Source organism: Fukomys damarensis, unplaced genomic scaffold (assembly GCF_012274545.1).
Source record: "Fukomys damarensis isolate Sample0158 unplaced genomic scaffold, DMR_v1.0_HiC HiC_scaffold_37, whole genome shotgun sequence".
In the NCBI taxonomy this organism is placed as follows: Eukaryota; Metazoa; Chordata; class Mammalia; order Rodentia; family Bathyergidae; genus Fukomys; species Fukomys damarensis.
In genome coordinates this window covers 31,347,175-31,368,786 of record NW_022900949.1, presented here as the reverse complement: position 1 = coordinate 31,368,786, position 21,612 = coordinate 31,347,175, and the positions used below count along the sequence as shown (strand labels likewise).

Here is a 21,612-nt window from a genome sequence, read left to right as displayed (position 1 = left end):
TCTAGCAGTTTCTGCTTTGGCTTAATTGCTCAGAGTAGAGTCGGAAAGATGCCGTAGCTGCAGGCATGGTTTCCCCAATGCAAAACCTTTGAGGCTCCTGCTTCCTGGAGCTCCTGAGCTCACAAGCATTGCACAGGAGGGTGATGTGGTTCCCATTGCCGAAGGACAGTTTTTCTCAAAGGAAGGTTTCACCTCTAGAAAGCCTCCCAGAGCTGTGCCAGACAGGCCGCGCTGATTCCTCTTTGTCCTCAGGCTATCTTGGGAAGGATGTTGGTGCAGGTCAGGCACATAGTGGCTTTCTCACTCTCCTGTCCCCTGATCATTAACAAGACCCAACTGTGGTCTGTGTTTACTGCTCTGATCTCCTGTGTCTGTTTCCTTACCTGCCTATCCTTCCCACTGCCCAGCCCTGTTGCCTTTGAGTTTCTCTGCATCATGGCTGCTCTTAGATTCTCCTGCCTTTTCAGACCCCTTTGATAACCTCAGATATCTGCTCTGAGTGGAACTTTTCCTCACTTCATGCTTCATCTCTTAAAAAGACGATGTACACCCCCTTTGAAATGAAGCAGTCCTTGACTGTGTGTCTGTGTGGTGCCAAGCCAGGTGAGCAAGGCTAGCCGTGTTGGCCTGGCTGGCTGGGCAGGCTGCAGTTGCACTATGTGATGACTGGGGAGCCACTCAGTGCACTCCACCAGCAGGGAAGTCTTCCTCCTCCATTGGCTCCTCACCATCCAGGTGGAAGTGAAACCTTCCATGTCTCAGAGTAGATCTCTCCCCTGTCCCAGCAGGATGAGATTGACACCAAGAGGAGCGTGGGGATCAAGCCTTCCTTGCTGGCTGTGCCTAGTGGGGAGCAAACTGTGGTGTGGTCCTGACAGCCTATGGTTCTGTGTCCAACCCCCTGCTCCACTGTGGTGCAGCTAAAAGAATGCTGGGCTCTACATGGGTCCTTGCAGGGAGCTACCCTTCAGCTTTGGAAAATGTACACACCTTGAACCAAAGCCAACATTAGAATCGACAAACTGGCGCAGACAAAAGATGGTTCCCGCACCCCCCCCATAAAACCTGGGATTTCAAATGCGGCTCTGAGAGTTAACATTTCTGTGTGTTGGGTATGCTAGGACACCCTCCTTAGGGTCTGACTACTAGACTGTGTGTTTTATCCAAGTGTGTAAGAATAAAAACTCACATGCACGAATTGAGAGTAAAGAAATGACACTTGTGAATGCGTGAACATTAACACTGTAGTTGATAGATCTTAAGCTGCTAATTGTTGAGAGAGAATTAAATTTATGTTCTGTCTGGTTGCTGCCAGTTGCAGCAGTGCTTTTACTGTACATACAAATGGAAATAAAGACCTCAGCTATTAACTTGGTGGTCGGACTCGGGTTTATTTTGCTTACATTCTGAAAACTTTCCACTAGTTTACACATTAAAAAGTGTGAGAGGGCTGGGGATTTAGCTCAGTGGTTCTACTGCCTGCCTCGTAAGCACAAGGACCTGAGTTTGATCCCCAGTACCAAAAAATAAAAAAAGTGTGAGAGTGGGGCCAGAGGTATAACTCAGTGGCACTGCACCTGCCTAGCAAGTGCAAGGTCCTGAGTTCGATCCCAGTACCAGGGAAAAAAGTGTGCCAGTGTGTGTGTGCACGTGTGTGTGTGTGCGCAGTATCTGGGAGCTGTAACTTCCAGCTGGGCAGCTGTCACAGCATTCCATACTGACGCTCTCCTGTCATCCCCTTAGACCCTACTCAGTTCTCTGAAGAAGTATCAAGCAGCATCACCCAAATCCAGTGTCTGTGACCCAGACTGGGCGTAATGCCTGTTCATCCTTCCAAGACTGCAAAAACTGTTGTAATGGGTAGAAACACACCTGTATAAGCATTTAACATTTCATGGTATACACACATGAATAAGTTACTATCCAGCCTAATTCTACCTATGGTTTTGAAGAAGCAGTAAACAGTGGTGTTTTTTTAATTGGTGCTGAGTTTGAAGCCCAGTCTTGTGCATGGTAGGCAACTGCTCTGCCACTGAATTGCATCCAAACCCTTTCATTTTTTACTCTGAGACATGTTCTCACTAAGCTGCCCAGGCTGGACTCAGACTTGCCTTTCTCCTGCCTCAGCCTCCTGAGTAGCTCTTGTCTCTTACCTACAGACTAGTGAGATCACAGTCTGATCTGACTAGTGGGTGTTGTGAGAGCAGGCACATCTCTAGTGAGAGTTTTAAAAATTGCTATAGGAACGAGAGTCCTTCAGCTTCTTAAAGTAATGGGCCAGGTCGCCACATACAGGTTGAGGCTGTGTGCTGCCCAGGCCTGAGGAGCTTCACAGGCTGCCCTCTGAACACATGCTGGGGTTGCATGGTGCATGAGGGGTGCACATTGCGGCCCTGAAGATGGGATGTATTGTTGAAAGGTTACACTAAAAATGGGGAAATGGCAGGCTGATAACCTGAAAAGCTGTGGTGTAGAAAACAGACTGGGAGCCGGGCGTGGTGGCGCACGCCTGTAATCCCAGCACTCATGAGGCTGAGGCAGGAGGATTGCTGTGAGTTCGAGACCAGTCTGGGCTACATAGTGAGTTCCAGGTCAGTCTGCACTACATAGTGAGACCCTGTCTCAAAAAAACAAAACAAACTGGGAAGGGCAGAGGGGCTGCTCCACCTGGGAAGAGTATGCCTCACTCTAAGGACTCAGATGCACTCCTGTAACTCCCCAGGCCACATGAACACTGAACATTTGACCCCCACAGCTCACTGAGAATGAGCACCTAGCACCATGTAGTTTGTCGGCTCATACTCCCCAGCTGTGCAGGAACAGAAGCTGAGGTTTGGTTAAGTGGGTTGCCCAGAATTACTGTTAGGAAATGGGAAGTCAATACAGTGGGAAATAGGTCTACCCCACATACATAACAAAAAGGGAGTGTTCACAATATGTGACTAAGAACACAAATCAGTAAGTTAAGAGAGGTAAAAAAAAAGACCAAAGGTTGTGAATAAATAGTTTGCAGAAAAATAAATGGCCAGTAAACACCTCAAAAGATGCCTTGCTTCCTGGGCAGTCAATAGGAAATGGAATGGATCATTGCCCTGTGTGCCGAGTACTGTGGTCATTTAACTGACCCTATGACATGGGAACATCACGTTTCGTGGTCAGGAGGAACAGGTGAGGGCCAGGGATTTAGCTCAGCGGTTTGGTGGCCTGCCTTGCAAGTGCAAGGACCCGAGTTCAATCCCTGGTACCCAAAAAAAAAAAAAAAAAAAGGAGGAACAGGTGAAGCAGGACTTCCATGCTTGGCTTCTACAGAACATGAGTCTCTCTGAGAAGACATTTGTGGGCATTTTTAATGTATAAAAACTTTTTTTAAAAGAAACCAGATCTGTTGCAGAGAGGTGAGGAAAAGATCTCTGCTGGGGTCCGGCTGCACTGGGCCATCTCTGGCCTGCAAGCATCGACTCAAGGGACCTCACCACTGTGGCCTCCCTGCTGACCAAGGATTCAATCTGGCGCTCCCAGGGTGTCCCGCTGCTGGGCCCCGAGGACAGGAGGGTGGGGACAGAGGTGTCCAGCCTTCATCCCTAGCACTGACAGTGGGTAGCCAGGGAAACCAAGACCCAGCAGCACAGGTGGGGTGTGTCTACCGAGGTGTGGGGAGCTTCACTCTTTTTTAGACAGAACAAGGGGTTTGTGCATACTAGGCCATCCCTCCACCACTGAGCCACTCCCAGCCTGAGATGGTGGCTTCTGGGCCAGCAGAAATGGGCAAGGGCATCCAGGTCAGGGGAGCAGGACTAGCAAAGCCACAGAGGCACAAGGCCAAGGTGAAGGGTGTAGGCATGGCCATGGCTAGAAGCCTGGAGGGAGGCAGGGAGCTGTCACGGTGAAGCTAGAGGAAACTTGAGGCCGGGGTGTGCCGCTCAGCGAGGGCACACATGTGACCCATGCCGGCTGCAGGCTCCACCCCAACACCAGAGGAATTCTGAGCAAACCCAAGCTCCAGGTCATGGGCCATGTGACCTGCTACAGTAATTAAGATTACAGCCTTTTCCCAAGGAGCAAGAATCTGTTTTTCACATCATGCAAATCATTTGGGTGGCTGAAAAATGTTGTCCGCAGTGTTTGGTGTCTTCCCTGTTGATCCTCTAAGGTGGGGAGCTTTGCAGTTTTATTCCTAACTGGAAACTGAATGTGTAGGAAACCCCCAGTTCTTAAAATTTAAAAAAAAAAAAAAATCACTGCCACCATTGGCACTGGAATCTTTAAATCCCAGAGCAAGAGTGCTTGACAAAATCTATGCAGTCCTCCAGTCCTCCTATGCTTAACTGTTCAGGGAATGTTCTTTATCTTTTAGAAGAATTCAGTTTAGTCGTGATTATATTACGGAGAATGGAACTCATAGTAGCCACTGTGCCTCAGAACATGGTGAGGACGCAGTGAAAAAGACCAACCAAGCCATGCCTGTGCACAGTGCATGGTGACAGTGCTGCCAGGATCCCCTTGGGGACACACTTGGACCCCTCCCACTTCTCAGAACACACCGCCCTCCCACCCACCCAGCGAATGCCTGGAGCTGGATCCCTGGCTGACCCTTGCCGGGCCTGGCTCTCAAGGTGGTGTTGGGAACCAAAAATTCAGTATGCGTCAGAGAACACACTGGCCAAAGCGACAACGGAGACTGCCTGGCCATGGAGAAACTTGCAAAGAGAGGCATGGATACTGGATTGGAAAGTACAGTTTCTCCTTGAAGTTTCTAAGCTAGCACAGGGACAGCCATTTTCATGTGGGTGGCTCCATGCTCCGTGCTTGGAGCAATGTGTGGTACATAATAGGTGCTCATTAAAAGGGGAACTTGCCAGGTATCGTGGTGCACACCTGTAATCTCAGCTACTCAGGAGGCTAAGGAAAGAGGATCACAAGTTCCAGACCAACCTGGACAGACTCTCAAAATTTTAAATTAAAAAAAAAAAATCGTGAAATTTAAAAGCTGCTACTTACTGAATCCTATGCTGTTATGGGTCCACTGTTCCCTCCTCACTTCCGGACCCTCCAGCTGCCTTGGGGAGGAGGAGGCCTCATTTCCATGCTGCAGATGAAAACAAAAGCCGGGAAGGGTCTGGGTTTCCTGCTGTGGACAGGTCTTTTCCCAGTACATCAGTCAGGGCTGCTCCTCCCTCCACGTGCCACTTGCCTGAATGTGCGAAGCCCTGGGCAGCACCACCTGCACCCAGACAAAAAGCGGGCCTTGGACTTTATGTGACTTTGACAAAGCAAGCCACCTGCTCTCTGCACCTCCATGTCCCAGTGCCCAGTGCCCGCTCACTGACAAGCCCAGGCCACATCAGGGGTTCTGGCTAGTACATTTACAGTACTGCACAACTACCCCTTTCCTGGTTTGAAAGCATTCTCACCACCCTGAAAGGAAAGCCCATCTTTGCCTTCAACCCTCACAGCCACCTCATGCTTTCTGTCTCTTGGCTTCACCTCTCTTCGGTGTTGCATACAGATGAGTCATCTACTGTGGCTGTTTGTGTCCGACTTCTTTGACTCAGCTAAGGTTCCTGAGGCTCCTCCATGTTGTATGGTAGCACACATAAGTACTTCTTTTTGATGGCTGGGTATTACTCCACTGCACAGAGAGACCATGTTTTTGTTCATCCCTGGTTGATGAATCCCCTGGTGGTTCAGCCCAGTGGTGGAACACTGGGTTGCTTCCATCTGCTGCTGCATGGGTACTGCGCCGCTTTGCATCTCTGCTTGTAATTCTTGCAGGTAACACCTAGGAGTGGCATTTCTGGGTCATGTAACAATTCCACGGCAGACCTCGTAGACTTATGGCCTCCCTCTGTGACGCCTGCCCCAATTTCCCCTCACACAGGCTACTCCCTCTTAGCACCGACTTACAGAGCGACTGTTGTTGGCTTCTGGGTAGTTAGTTTTACACGCTTCATCCTTCAGGAAAAGCACTCTTCTCTTTCAGTTCCCACAGTTCCCACAGCACGGACACCCACACATGCCCCTAGAGCAATGCCAAGTGGAGAGCCAGGATGTGGCTCGGGTTCCAGCCTAGCACCACAGAAAGAGAAAAGAAACAATATTGTCTTAGCCACTTTCCCATGGCTGGAACAAATACCCAGCACCCCCAGTATAGAGGAGGAGAGATTTGTTTTGGCCCATGGTCTCAGTCCATGGTCAGCCGGCTCCAAAGCAGGAACAGGATGGCAGAGGAGACTGGCAGAGGACAGGGTGCTCAACCCACTGCAGCCAGGAAGCAGACAGAGAAAGGAGGGGCAGGATGAGGACACAGCCCCAACAACTGCCTCCTAACAGCACACTGGGCTGCAAACTCATCATGGGTGAATCTTCAGATGCATATGACGCCCCCATGATCAAATCACACTCTAAACACATGAAACTTTGGGTGGATGTTTCAAATCCAAACCATAACATTCCACCCTTGGCCCCCAAAAGCCTCATGTCCATCTCATTATGCAGAATGTATTTAGTCATCTCTAAGAGTTGTAAAGTCCCAGCAAGTTCCACCATTGCTGAAAAGTCCAAGTCCAAAGTCTCCTCTGAGACTCAAGGTAAACTTAGCTGTAAGTCCCTGTAAAAATAAAAAAGAAACTTAAATACTTACAACATACAATGGCCCAGGTTAAAAATTCCTGTTCCCAAAAGAAGGACTATCAAACCACAGCAAGGCTGAAATCCAGCAGGCAAACATAAAATCCTAGGGCAGGTTGTGGAGAGATGTGTGCTCTGAAGGGCTTGGGTGGCCCTACCCCTGTGCCACTGCTGGTTGCAGCCCTCATGGCCTCTCGGGCTGGATCCACCCACTTCCTACAGATGATCCATGTCCCTGGCATCTCTGACACTCTGGGGTCTCCCCTGAAGCTTTGGCTTCACTCTTACAACTTCCCACACTGCCTCTCAGGGTCTCACTGCCTGGCCTCCCAGGCCTTCCTTGAAATTTGGGTGGAAGTCAACTCTTACATTCGGCATTCCCACAAAATCAGCACCACATGGATGACACCAAGGTCTGCTACCGGCTCTAGCAGTAGCCAGCCCCCCTTGGATCATGGCTGTAGTGGTCTCTGAGTGTCTGGGTGGCTGAGCCCTATGAAACAAATCCCAGGGAACCAATTTCCTAAGCAGCCCTTCTCAATCAGGGGGCCCACAGACACTCTTCTCAAATGAAATGAGGGCTTTATAGTTTTGCATCCTTGAGCCTGTGAAGGGTAGAGTCTTGTTATTCCTGAGATACCACTAAGTCATCTTTGCTGCTGTACTCAAGCAAAGTATTTGGTGGCTTCCTCTTCTTCTTCCTCTTCCTCTTCCTCTTCCCCTTCTTCTTCTTCTTCTTCTTCTTTCTTCTTCTTCTTTTTCTTCCTCCTCCTCCTCCTTCTTCTTTTCTTCTTCTTCTTCTTCTTCTTCTTCTTCTTCTTCTTCTCCTTCTTCTTCTTCTTCTTCTTCTCCTTCTTCTTCTTCTTCTTCTTCTCCTTCTTCTTCTTCTTCTTCTTCTCCTTCTTCTTCTTCTTCTTCTTCTTCTTCTTCTTCTTCTTCCTCCTCCTCCTCCTCCTCCTTCTTCTTCTCTTCCTCCTCCTCCTTCTCCTTCTCCTCCTCCTCCTCCTCTTCTTCTTCCTCTTCCTCTTCCTCTCCTTCTTCTTCTTTCTCCTTCTCCCCTTCCTGTTCCCCCTCCTGCTCCTCCTCCATCATTTTTTAGTATTTGAGCAGCCATGCTTACCATGGGCCCAAATTTGCATGTGCTTTCTTTCTGATGAAACTACAAACTTTTCGTATCTGCTTTTTGCTCAAAATTTTCACTTAGATCTGGATAAAGGCAGCCAGCAGTACCCATGCTAAGCCTATACATTGGGCTATGTCTTAGTTATTTTTCTCATTGCTGAGACAAAACATACTCAATACCCACACATTAAGGGAGGAAAGGTTTATTTCAGCCCACAGTCTGTAGAGGTTTCAGTCCATAATCAGCTGACTCCAAGGCGGGTGGCATGGCAGACGGGCATCACAGAGGAGAAACAGTCCATGGCATGGTAAGCAGAAGGCAAGCAAAGAAACAGCCTGCTTCTCCCTCTGTCTTCATAGTCCATTCAGGATAAGCCTATTTATTGGTGCCATCCACATGCAGGCTGGGACTTCCAGTATCCACACCAGAACTATGCTAAACCATTTAGTTATCACACATCCTTAATTCCAGTATCACATACCCCAGATCCAGCCACCTCAAAAAAATCCACACCTATGAGAACATGAGGCTTTGGGGGAACATCTAGATACAAGCATATCAAGATACTTTAAATTTCAGTTTAATTAGTCCACTGCCCTTAATCTCAGTCTTCCACAAAGTCTCGGGCCATGGGCAAAATGTAGACACATTTTCTGCCAGAGTGTAACACATGCAGTCCAACTGCCAGTGGAGTCCTCATTCCCAGTTGAAACCTTCTGAATCTGGCTCTGATTGTCCATATTCCTATCAGCACCTGGTCTTCTGAGCTCCGACCAAAATCTTCCACCAGAGCTGGGGATTTAGCTCAGTGGTGCTGCCACCTACCTTGCAAGTGCAAGGTCCCAAGTTTGATCCCCAGTACCAAAAACAAAACAAAATCTTCCACCAGTCTCTCTGCTTACAATATTCTAAGCCTTCTCCAACCTCCATTTCCAAACCATTCCAAACTCTTCCTACAAACCATTTCCAAAGGCTTCTGAACCACATTGCCAGGCAGTCACAGCAACATCCCCAGTCTCAGTATCAGTATGTCATAGCCACTTTCCTCTTACTACGACAAAATACTCAACACCCACAGTTTAAAGGAGGAGAGGTTTATTTTCCCTACAGTTTCCATCCATGGTCCTGACCCCAACAAATGTGAACAAATGGTCTGAGCCAGGGCATCAGGGTCAGTCCTGAGACTCTTGTTGGCCGTGTTGGGAGAGAGGGGCTCTTCCTAGAGTCACTACCTGCACCCAGAGCCTCCAGGACCACATCCTCTGAAGCATGAAGTCACCGGGGAGGGAGGCAAAGGCAAGACACAGAGAGGGGAGTCGGGGTCCTGATAAAGGCAGGCGAGCTCCTGGATGCAGCTGTGCCTGTAGTCCGGGTTTGTCTCTCGAGCCTCTGGTGTCATGAGCCAGTAAACTCTATCGCCACAGCTAACTTGTCACTTGCCTCCAGGGACATGTGCAATGGTAGACATGTAAGATCAGCTGCTGTTTAGATCTCAAATGTCCCCCAATGTCTCATGTGTTTAGAGGTGGCGATTTCGTGAGGGGATTCGATCACGGGGTGCGGTGTTTGTGAATCCATCGATCATGCGTTCATGGCTGAGCGTTGTCAGGAGGTGGCGCTGGTTGGAAGCAAAACCCTGGGCCTGGCTCGGCTCCTCCCTTCCTACTGGGCTTCCCAGCAGCCTTGAGGGGACCAGCTGTCCTCTGCCAGCCCTGGCCAACCATGGAATGAAACCCAGGGCTGTGAGTCAAGTTGACCCTCTCCTCCTTAGGTTGCTGGTGTCTGACACTGTCCCAAGAGGAGAAGGGACCTGAGACACAGCCGCAGAGCCCCTCCCTTGGGGACCAGGTTGGCCTTCACTTCTGTCACTTTTGTGCTTGGGGCTGTGGAGCTTGAGACCAGAGAGAGTTGGTGTGAGCAGGTCACTGTGAAGAGGGAAAATGAGCACAGTCAGGCAGGAGCCAAGAGGCCTGCACACGCAGCCCTGGGTTGGGTGCTCGGCTCTGGTCACAGAAGAGCAGAGGCCGCTAAGCAGTGGCCCTCTGGCCTGATTACCTCAGGCTGTGCTCTGGGACCGTGTGTGTGGCCCTGAGAGCCACCAGTCATTGACCTCCTGGGACTCCTGCTGTGTTCTTGGCCCCACGCAGAGCCCGGGTCCGCCTCACTCCTAGAAGGCACCCTGAGTGCTGGGGACGGCTTAGCCCCTACCACCACCCCTGTGTCCCCATCGGATCCCATCAGGCTGAGCTTTCCATCACTGTACGGTCACTTGGCCGCCAGGGCCACCCAGGCAGGCCAGACGAGAAGGGTAAGGGCCTTGGGTGAGGGTCTGAGGGGTGTCTGTCAGATGTGCACGTCCAGGTGGAGCCTGGTCTGTACCCACGAAGGTGAATGGGCGTTGCCCCCAATCCCACATCCCCTGGCTGGGCCCCTGCATGTCACCACCCCAGCCCACCTGTGCCTGTGCCCTGGACCCCGCCTCCTCCAAGAGCGGTCTTCCCGCAGTGTCCATGACCGCCCCCATATACACCAGGGGCGGGGCCGTGACAGCGCACGGGCAGCCCCACTGGTCGCGGAGGGGACCTCAGAGGTGTCACACCGGCCATGGGTGGGCCCCTGGGCACATCCTAGGAAGGAAGAGAGGATGCCCTCTGTGACCTGGACCCGGACTTCGCAGCTCCCCGGATCCTCTGCAGACACCACGCCGCTCACCTGGTCAGACTGAGAGCCTTACTGAATAAACCTCAGCTAAACAAAGGTGAAAATAACAATACAAAAAATAAAGGGAGGGGCCAGGGGCAGCGCATGCTGAGCACTTGCCTAGCAGGCGTTAGACCCTGGCTTTTGTTCCCATGCTGCAAACATAAAACGAAAACCATTAAAAAGATGCAGGACACAGAGGTGGATGCCTGCGATCCCAGTGACTCCAGAGAGGAGGCAGGGGACTCCCTGAAAGTCTCCCTTGGGCAACAAGTAATAAATAAATGTAAAATAATAGGTAAAAAAATAAATGAAGATGAAAAAATAAATAAGGGTGTCAGGCACTGTAGCGCACTACCTGTGATGCCAACTACTCAGGAAGCTGAGGCAGGAGGGTAGCAATCTGGTGCACAGCCTGGGCCACTCAGCAAGACCCTGTCTCAGAGGCACAGTGAGAAGGAGAGGGTGTGGGGTGGTGGCAGTCGCCCTGGTTCAATCCCAATCCCTGAACATAAATAAGGTGACTAGGGAGCTGTGTGTTGTGGCACCTGCCTGTAATCCTAGCATTAGGGAGGCTGAGGCAAGAGGATCGCTGCAAGTTTGAGACCAGACCAGCCTGGGCTACATAGTGAGTTCAGAGCCAGTCTAAACTACAAAGTGAGACCCTGTCTCAGAGAGAGAGAGAGGGAGAGGGAGAGGGAGAGGGGCCGGGAGAGGGGGGGGCAAGGGAGAGGAAAGGAGGGAGGGAGAGGGAGATTGGTAGAAAGAGGAGTGAAATATCGTCAGAGGTGATGAGGGATAGGCAGGCCGAACATGCCACCTCCCCTCCAGGAACAGCAGCACTGACTCTGTCCCTGGTCCCTTGACCCAGTCAGTCCTCAAAAACCAGAAGGTACTGCTGGTTTGTGGACTCGCACAGGCACCGCGCGGTCTCTGTCGCCGCCTGGTGGCCATGTGGAAAAGCACACTCATGCCTGCCTGCCTCCCTCATGGGTGAACTGAGGCTGGTGGGCTTCTCAGCCCGCAGCTCCCATCATGAGTCCCTACATCCTCCCACCCCAGACTCGAGCCCCCTGCGAGGGGCACCAGTGCCCCCAGGGGGCTGGGGGCATCTGCACCGGAGGGGAGGCAGAGACTGAGTCCTTCCTGGGTCCCCACACCGGTCCCAGAGGCCAGGAGCCACAGGACCCAGCTCTGTCCCCCGAGGCCTGGCATAGCCCGACTGGCATGAAGGATGTTGTGTTATGTTGTGTTGTATTTGGAGATTGAACGCAGAGCCTTTGTACAGAGCTACATCCCCAGGCATTTTTAAAAACTATCGTTTGCATTAAGACAGAGTCTTGCTCAAGTTGGACTCCAACTTGGGATCCTCCTGCCTCTGCCTCCCAGAGTGCTGAGATTAGAAGCCTGGGCTACTGTGCCCAGATGGGGTGGATGTGTTTTACACACAGGAGGAACTGGACAGCTCTCAAAAATGAAATCTGGTGGATTGTTTCATGATCACGCCCCATAAAGTTTCCACAAGTTCAGACTTCCCAGCTCCCTGGAAGTGCCGATGCCCAGTTTCTGGCCCAGCCCAGGTCAACACATTTCCTGTCCTCTGGACTTTGCCCTTCCCAGGGCCCCACGAGTGGCCAAAACAAGACGTGTCCAGGAGAGCTGGCTGCACCCAGCAGAGCGTGCAGCTGTCGGGCGCTGGGCTGCCTGTGTCTGTGTTCAACTTCTGTAAGAGAAACCAGTCGGTTTTCCAGAATGGCTGCCTGGCTCTGCCCCGAGAGTCCCCACGTCCCACATTCTTGTCGGCCTCGGCCATGTCCCCTTTATCTCAGCCACATTTCCAGTGTGGATTCTGGAGCCCCCAGCCAGGGACCACTGGTGTCCTGAGTTTCCCTGCCCCAGCCAAGGTACAGGGGGTCCCAGTCCAGAGCCCACCTGAGACCGAGATGTGCCTGTGACACAGGAGTTGCAAGCAGACTCTGCTCTGGGTCACAAGCGACCACCCAGGCGAGCACCGCAGCCAAGGTCTGCCGGCTCGGCCGCCACTGGGACCTGACAGCAAGGGGGACAGGCAGGGGTGTGGGTGAGCACTGACAGGGTTGGGGCCCTCGTCTGGCGTGGCCTGGTTGACAGGCGTCTCAGAACCACTCCGTCTGGGCCCGGGTGCCAGCCTCCCCCAGGTGACTCCTCCTGATGGCACCTCACCCTGGGTGCTGTGAACTGAGGGCCCGTGGTGTGGGAATTACTGGGCCCTTGTGCCAGAAGTCGGTGCCGTGCCCTCCGACCTGAGAGGAGGGGACATCGCGGGGTGGAGGGGACATCATGGGATGGCAGGGTCACTGCCACCTTCCCCGGCCCCACCCCCAGCTTCCTGTTCCTCCCTCACTGCCAGCTCTGTGTCCCCAGGTCAGAAGCCGTGGGCTGGGTCCCCCAGGTGCCACCTCCATGGCCGCCCAGCCTCCCTACCAGACTAGGGCTGCAGAAGCCACTGCCAGGCCGATGAGCCGGACAGGGCACAGCGCCAGGCCCAGCTGCCCTCTGCCTCAGGCAGGTCTTCCCTGTGCTCCTACCGCGTGCCGCTCTGGCCCCAGGTGCTGCCCACTGGGGCATGATGACACCTGGGTGACGCCTTAGCCAGGGAGGGCCTTTTTCTGTTCCCTGCAGTCAGGGGCCCCGGGGCCTTAGCCTGAGCTACATCACAGCCTTTATTTTATGACAAGTTTTGCCAAGTTGCTAAGTTGCCCAGACTGGGTTCAAACTTGCCATCCTCCTGCCTCAGCCTCCCAGAGTGCTGGGACTGCAGGCTAGTGCCACCTTCCCCCCACCATACCCACGCAGGCACAGACCTGGGTGCTGAGAGGCAGTGCCCTGAGAAGGGATGGGCTCTGCTGGGGGAGATGCCAGCCATCGACTACGGCAGAGGGGCTCTGGGGTCAGGTGGCTGCCATGACAAGTGCCACCAGCTAGTGAAACAGTGACAGAGAACTGTTTCCTCCCCACTCTAAAGCTGGCCCCTTCGGGTGCCCGCAGGTGTCCACCTTCCCCGAGTCCCGACGCCTCTGTGCAGGCCGGGTCCCCGCACAGCTGTCACGTCCGGCGGCTGCTGCCTGCCTCTACAGGTGCACAGGGCGAGGTGGCCGCTGACCCGGCTCCTGTCCGCTCTGGCCCTTCCTCTCCCTCCTTCCCTCCTTCCTCCCAGCCTGGCCAGGCTCCTGGACAAACATCTCGTGCCTATTTCCACCCAGCCTGCCTGGAGCCCAGACCAACACTCGGGCCAGCGCCTTTGGCTCAGCACTGGCAGAGCCCAGCAGGGCCCCTGGGAGTCAGAGGGAAGGCAGGGGGTGGAGGAGGGCCTCACCCTGCGGCTGGTCCTGGGGTCCTGCCACCCCGCGCTGCCAGCTCCGTGCCTGGGGCTCAGGTCCTACACCCCAGAGCAGGCTGGGCTTAGTCAGTGAGGTGCTCTGATCCCCAAGATGGGCACTGTGCAGGGGCCAAGGTGGACACAGCATGGCAGCCCCTCACACATGGATCCTGCGGCCACCAGGTGCCCCAGAGGTCGGAGCAGGACAGGAACCCCTGGGGGCCTCCCGCCAAGCCTGGGGTCTCAGGCAGCCAAGGCCCGTGGGCCACACCCTGTCCCCCTCACCCGGTCCCTGGGGCGGGTCCAGGAGTGGACACTTGCAGTCAGGGGGAGGTGGGTTGAAATTCGAGAGCCACACGCAGCTGTCCAGGAATGAGCAGAAGTGGCCAGATGTGCAGGGGACAGCGCCTACCGGCCGCCTCTGCAGCCCTTGGCAGTGACTTCTGGGCTTGTGGGGGACATGGGAGTCTCCACTGCAGGTGCTGACCCTTCCTCTCCCCGCGGTTCTGTGCCGCCCTGATGAGGCCACCGGGCTGAGGCTTTGCCAGGGGAACCCCAGCTGCCGTGGGGCTGGCTTTGTTTCTCAGGCAGGATTTGGAGTCCAGACAATGGCACTGATGTTATTTTCCTTCTGAGCGGGTTCTCATCGGGGAGCTGTGGACCAGACGCCTGCCTGGGCTTCCTTCCGGCCTGCAGAGGATGAGGGCTGCGGGGATCCTGTCCTCTGCCCCTCCTAACTGCCCACCAGGGTTCTCGCGCTGGCCTGGCCTGTGTGGAGCTGTGCCAGGCGCTGCTCTTGATGCCCACCGAGGATTCAGAGCTCTCTGTCACCCCGGGTTGCGATGTGGGGTGGGGGTTGCTGAGGAGAAAGGAGAGGGTGGATTAGGCTCAAATGGAGGCCCTGGTGAGGACAGGGGCACAGCGGGGCTGGAGTCCACTTCGTGTGACCCCGGGCCAGGAGTCTGCCTCCCTGGGTCTCAGTTTCCCCGCTGTGAGATGGAGACCACAGTGCCCCCTGGCTGAGCTACCTCAGTGAGGGCTGAGGCAGGGACCCCGTCCCACAGGCCTCCTCACCTCCCAGCGGCCCCTGTGGGCCCCCCAGCCTCACCACCCATCACGGGGTGGGCCCCATGACGGAGTCCCAAGCCCAGCCCATGGTGGCCAAGGGCCAGTGAGGACAAGGACAGACAGCAGGGCCGTCATCCTTGCTCTGTGTCCCTGCCCTGCTCCTGACCTCAGGTGCATGTGTAACCCCAAGACCAGTTTTCACCAGACAGCAGCTGATACTCACATGATACCTCAGCAGTGCCTCCCAACTACCAGGGAAACTGAGGCACAGCCCAAGGGTCTTGGGGAGCTGGGTTTCCACCAGTACCATCCCAGGAGCTGTAACAATGGAGGGTTTGGGGTGACCAGACAGGGGGTGCCTCCTCTGGCTCCCTGCCCATCTGTCCCTCAGGATGAGGGGAGGTGACAGGAGCTACAGCCCCAGTGGCCCCACCGCCCACCACCCTGTGCCCTGGACCACTCCGTCCAGGCTGTCACAGCCATGCCTCAGCCTCTGCCCTGCTAGAAGTACATATCCCAAGTGTGTAACCTCTCCTCCAAGTGTGTTTGTTTGTTTGATTATTTATTTTGAGACAGGGTCCCTCTACGTAGCCCAGTCTGGCCTTGAACTCCTGGTGATCCTGCCTGTCTCCCAGGTGCCAGACCCAGGGGTAGACCATCATGCCTGGCTTCTGAGTTTATTTTTAATGCAAATAATTCTTGGAGGGAAACAGAAAATTTGCACAACCCCCCATCCAGAGGTCATGTGTCTGGGGGTTCATGCTGCCTCTCCTGAGCCCCGTGTCCTGGGGGATCCCCCCAGGGGCCCAGTGCCAACACCCTGGTGAGGTGGTGCCCAGTCCAGGCAAGGGGGAAGTGAGGCTGGAGGAGGAGGCCTGGTCGCCCACCAGAGAGGAAGAGGAAGCGGAAGCACCCACACCCTCTGCTCTCTGCCCAGCTGCCCACGGGGCCTGTACTCTGGTGCACCCGGTCCGGCCACACCGGGGTGCCTGGAGCCCCAGGCTAGAGTGGGAGGAACAGCCCCACCGGGAGCTCAGCCTGGCCAGCACGGCCCTGCAGCCATCACTGCTTTTATGTGCTGGTGGCCTCAGCAGGCGTGGGATCCAGGGACATCTGCCCTGCTGTGTCCCTGTGACCCGCGCTGGTCCTGGCCTCTGTGGTGGGCCCAGGAGCTCCTCTGCTCGTGAGGGTGACAGTGACTGCAGGCCCCAGGTGTGGAGGACAATGATGCTGACCTCGCCGGCTTTGCTACCCCACCCGCCCCCACCGGCTTCCTGCAGTGGCGTCGCCTTCCGGTGCATCCCCGGCTCCGGCTCCGGGAGCACTGCTTCCTGCTCACACTGGGCAGGAGGGACTGCGCGAGTCAGGTCACCAGGAGCCGTTCCTGGCCACCATGGCCACCGTCACCCATGGGGCAGGACGTGGGCACCTTGTGCCCTCTGCAGATATTAGTCACAGACCACACAGCAGGCATCGCCCACCAGCAGGGGCTGCACAGCCCGAGACCACAAGGCATGCAGAGCCTGGGTGAGGGAGCGGCACCCCCTTTACCCAAGTTGGCTTTGGGGGTTGAGCTTGCAGAAAGTGGATGGGAAAGGACCCTTGGGAAATAACATTGGCTGGGCGGACAGCGGGTGGGGGAAGGGACAGGATTCTGGGCTCCCTGGGTAGTGGGGTCATCGGGACACCCATGATAGAGCTGCGGCCCTGCTGGTCGGCCAGGGGACACAGCCACTTGGGTGGGGCATGGGCGCTTTCACCTGGAAGAAACTGGCAGGGACAGCAGAAGTCAGAGCCGGACCTGGAGCATCTGCATAGGCCCCAAGAGTACCCAGCCTCTATTTCTCCCGCTTGCTGAGAGACGAGGCAATGGGCCAGAGCCATGACCATGAGGCCCCAGAACCTTTGCACATGCCACCCCGCCCACAGTCACCCCCAGCACTGCGTGGCCAGGCCTCTCCCTTTGGCCAGAGCCATAACTCCTGTGCCCGGGTGGCTACTCTGCACACACTGGCAACTTCTATCCAGATGAAAGGGCTTCCCCAGCCCAATCCTGTAGGCCTGGCTCCCACCATGTGCCAGGCAGAGGTGCCCATCTCTGTGGCCTGTGTTGGGCACTATGGGCATGACCTGCAGACACCACCAGCCAAGCCGCTGCCCCACTGAGAGCCTGCAGAGGGGCCGAGGCCCTCCCTGCCAGCAGCAAGTGACGAGTGGGGCCCAGAGAGTGGAGGGGACACCACCATCCGTCTTCCCTGGTGAGCCTGCCATGCCCACTGCTGCCGGTGACAGGGGACACAGGGGCCCTGCACAGACCAGCTTGAGATGCACCTGGCTGGGGAGGGAGCTGCTGCAAGACCAGAGGTCCCAGCTGGAGTGCGGGGCAGCGAGGGTGTCCAGGGACAAGGGGTTAGGACACAGGGATCCAGCTGGGGGCTCAGGAACTTCTGGGCCTCTAGGGCACAGCTTCTCAGTAGGCATGGGGAAGTGCAGGCCGAGGACAGTGGCTCATCCCGGACAGCTGGCTGCGGTCAGCAGGGCCGCTTTTGAGTAAGGAGCAGTGATGTCACCCAAAAGTCCCTGAAGAACCACTTCCAAGTTCCTTAGCAGACTGCTCGGCCAGGGAAAGGCAACTGAGCTGCGGAGCCTCAGGCCAGAGCTGGAACATGCAGGGTGGGGGCGGGTATTCAGGGTCACAGGCTAAACCACCCACGGCCAGGGGCTAGACCTTCAAGGGCCAGGAGTGGACAACTCAAGGGCAGGGCGAGACAGTCCGAGGTCTGGCTGGACCACTTGAGGTCAGAGGCTGCACTGTCCAGAGTTAAGGTCTGGAACGCCCTAGGCCAGCCGGGGTCATCACCCGATGGCACACGGAAGTCCCTTAAGCAGAGGTCAGGTGACTCACGGACCCTAAAGCCCCGGAGAAGTCTTGGGATAGCAGGAATGACTGGGGCCTCGGTGAGGGAGGCCCTGAGGCATACGACAGTCCTGGCCCCTCCGGCAGTGGATCCCACTCTCCAGCCCAGCACGCACATCCGGTACAGCTGTGCACACCTGGAGCCCCAGACCTCGGTCCTCCCTGGTTCCGCCATGGCCTCTCTGCCCCTCCCTAACTACACCTCCGTATCCTGCAGTCCCTGGGGCTGCGTGGTCAATAGCACAACTTGCGCAGAGCGTCTGGTCCGCAGGAGGGTTTATCCTGGGGTGGGTGGCTTCGTCCCACCGTGGCAGAGCTACTGGCCCCTGGGAAGACTTGTCTTTCTGTTGACAGCAACATGATGGAAGGGGTGAGGGGTGAGGGGCTCCCAACACTGTACAGGGCTCCAAGAAGACTTTAAACAAGGGCCATTTAGACAAGGTCTTGAGGGATGCCTAGGAGTTCTCAGGATAGACTTCCCCAGGAGGGGGCCTGTGGGCTGGGCCTCAGAGACCCACACAAGTTCACTGGAGAGCAAGAAAGGAAACATCTGCCTGGAGCTTGTCTAGGGAGACCAGGACCTGCTGGTCCATGCCAGGCTCTGGACACCACCATGTGGGCATTCATCCCTTGCCCTCCCTTCTCTTTCCAGTCCCAGAGCCCAAATGGGGCCTTGCAGTATCTGTGCTGTGTCACTCAGGGTGGCCTGGTGGGGTGACAGCTCTGTCCTCATGGCCACCCAGGGTGGGCTGGAGGGCATGTGTGCCAGGCTGGAGCTCAGAGACCCCACCTCAATCCTTAAGCCCAGTGCTCAGTGCCTGCCAGCAAGCGCCAGGCCCAGTCCCCTCCCAGACAGGGCAAAAACAGAAAAGCAGGGCTGTGCCACCTGCCAGCTGGTGGCTGTGGAAAAGGCACGGCCCCTGCCTTGGTTTCCCTACCCATAAGTGGGTGGGGTAAGGTTGCTCTCTTGGTAGGGCTGTTGAAGGTTTAAATAAATCAGCTTCGCCAGGTGCTCGGGCCTGGGTGCCCGCGGAGGGGCCGGGGACCCTCAGCCATCACCACTTGCTCTCTCTGCAGCTTCAGTTCCCCTCTGCGGGGGGCTCAGTCCCTGCCTTGTGCAATCACCGAGCCCCAGGCCTGGCCACTGCTGGGCCTTGGGTTCCTGCCCAGCCAGGATACAGGCCCAGTGCCCCACCTCCCAGCCTCAGTTTACTCGTCCATCAGCCACCAGTCTGGCTCTCGGCAAGGCCCGGCCGGGAAGCGGCCACACACAGTAGGACCGCATGCCGCATGCCACATGCCTCCTCCGGTCCTGTCTCAGGGCTGGGATGTGGGTGGGGCCAGCACCCTCACCATGGCACTGGACAGGGGCCTCAGTGTGGAAAGCGGCCCATGACAGGGCGTCTGAGAATGCTGCCCATTGTCCCCTCACAGAGCACAAAGGTCGGGCCCAGGCCATGCGCCTGCCGTGGGCGCGCATCCCCCAGCCACAGAGGGCAAGGACGTGGTTGTCAGAGGGCACTGCTCACGCCTGGGAACGAGAACCATTTCCTGCGCCCTAGGGGTGGCAGAAGGGTGCACTGGCACTGGGGGTGGGGTACAGAAGGGGAAGCCTGGCTTTCCATGGAGCTGGGGCCCGCAGGGAACATCTGTGACTTGGCGTGAGTGCCACAAGGAAGGGACAGACACCGTGTGGCCTCGGGGCCTCTCAGAGCCTCTGCATCGCTCCCACTCCAGTAACCCTGTGGCATATATCACAGAAAGTGAGGCTCACAGAGAGGTGCTACTGTGGTCACCCCGGGCTCTGCACCACCAGGTCAGGGCTGGGCGAGCGGCAGGCAGACAGCAGCCGTCTGCAGGAAGCCGCAGGGGCCATGTCCCGGCCTCGTCACCAACACCTTCCTGGCCACAAGGAGCAGGGAGGAACTGCGAGTCAGGAGCTTCCTGTGGGGAAGCAGGCAGGGCTGGGGCACAAGGCAGACAGGGACAGGGCGCAGGCGGGACCCCTCCTCCAGCCAGTTCGGCCCACTGTTGTTTTTTCCAGTCGAAGAAGAAAAACATTTCCACCTCCTCCCCTTCCTGGTCGCTGCTATCACCCTCCTCCTCCCTGTTCTGGACAGCTAGGGCGGCCAGAGCATGGAGGGGACAGGGCTGGAGACGGTGTGGGCGAGGGAGGCCCAGCCACCAACCTCCAGCCTGCACAGGGACACGTCCCACATCGCTGTGGCCCCGAGCCCAGCGCCGGTTCTGAGGAAATTCCCCTTGCTGTGTGCATGGCAAGAGGCAGGCACTGGACGCAAACTTGAGAAAGCTGATGTCACAGTGGGGCTTGAGTTCTTCTTTCTACTGAAAAGGGTCAGTGACAGCCACCAGCCACCACAGCCACTTTCCACAGCTACAGGCGCTTAGAGTTGGCACCAGCCACTCACCTTCTCGGCCCCTCAAACCCCTTCAGAAGGGCACCCTGGCACCCAGCAGGCCAAGACCTGGGGTGCACTCCCTCCTCTGTCCCCCTGCCCCACCAGAAGCCCAGGTCTGGGTTCGAGGCTTTACCTGCTAGTGCTTCTCTGTCCCCCACCCAGGAAAGGGCTCAAAGACCCAGCCCTGCTGGGGTGGTGTGGAGAGGGTGGCCCTGCTGGCCTGGACTTTGACCTCTAGTGGACCGGGGTTTGCCAAATGCCCATGGCATTCGGCGCCCCATGGTCTCTCGGGATCATTCCCCGGGTGTCGCGGTTGATTTTCCATGGGTAAAGGGGCCATCAGAATGGGCCTCATTTCTTTCTTTCCTTTTTTTCTTTGAGACAGTCTCACTCCAGGCTGGCCTTGAACTCAGGGTGACCCTCCTGCCTCAGCCTCTGGAGTGCTGGGATGACAGGGTGAGCCACCTCGCCTGGTAGGATGGTTCCTGTGTTACAGGCAAGAGCACTGAGGCTCAGAGAGGGACGCCCCTGCCTGCTGAAGCACAGCACCTCCTCCCTGCAGTCCGTGCTAGGAGGCCGTTCTGATTCCCGAGTTCAACCTAGCCAGACACCCCCATGGTGGCCCCAGTCCTGATCAGAGGCAGGAAGTCGTCCAGGGCCAGACAATGGCTGTGGTGAGCACAGCGCATTCTCCTCAGGGCTCTGTGGGGGGAGCTGCAGGATCGGAGGGAGAGGAAGGAAGGAAGGAGGAGGAGGAGGGAAGAGGGCGGAGGAGATGGAGCTGGGGCACAGAGATGAAGCAGGGGGAGGGGTGCAGGTGGCATCGCCTCCCTCACACACGGCGCAGGACCCCTCCCGGGCTGGCCGGGTATGCTAGGGGCCTCAGTTTCCGGCCAGTGCAGGGAGCCCCGGCTGCTGGGCACAGGAGAGCTCTGCCCTTCCTTCCTGCAGGGTGGGGCGCACGGCCAGGGCCATCAGGCCCCAAACACTGGGGTCCTGCCCTCTACCCCCAGGCCTCAGTTTCCCCATCTGCAGGCTGGAAAAGCAACAGCCCGGTCTGGGAGGGGGTCTGGGTGCCGCCTGTCCCCGTCGTGGGTCCTCTCGGAACATGGGTAGTGCCTGGCCGGGCCGGCAAGGCGCAGCTCCAGGGACCCATACGCGTCTTCGCTAGCGTTTCTGGGTCCCTGAACCCCACAGCCTGCCAGCCCGTCCATAGGAGCTGGGATCCCCGTCTGGTGGCCTTGGGGTGCTGTTCAGAGGCCAGGACCAGAGGGGCGGAGACAGGGACCACGCCCGGCGAACTCGGATGGGTGATGAGGAAGTGGGTGGGGAACGGTCAGGAGGACCATATGCGGCGTGGGGCGGGCGGGACAGGCACGGGGGGCGGAGCCAGGGGTGC

The 21,612-nt window shown here is 56.5% G+C and overlaps 2 protein-coding genes across 2 annotated transcripts in view; one reads left to right on the top strand and one right to left on the bottom strand.

Moving 5' to 3' along the window:
* Window positions 1-9,012: 9,012 nt before the first annotated feature.
* LOC117284485 lies at window positions 9,013-14,923 on the bottom strand. The gene is made up of 4 exons (XM_033759672.1): window positions 14,883-14,923; window positions 14,221-14,667; window positions 12,383-12,499; window positions 9,013-9,675 (listed from the first exon to the last, which is right to left on the bottom strand). Exons 1-4 carry the CDS (start codon window positions 14,921-14,923, stop codon window positions 9,498-9,500), a joined length of 783 nt encoding a protein of 260 aa, XP_033615563.1. The 3' UTR covers window positions 9,013-9,497.
* A 3,043-nt stretch (window positions 14,924-17,966) lies between these two features.
* The window catches only part of Plxnd1 (plexin D1), a 32,331-nt gene continuing 28,685 nt past the window's right edge, over window positions 17,967-21,612 (top strand). The window contains exon 1 of the mRNA XM_010637991.3: window positions 17,967-18,080. Within this exon, the coding sequence (XP_010636293.2) occupies window positions 17,967-18,080 (114 nt within the window). The remainder of the gene's footprint in view (window positions 18,081-21,612) is intronic.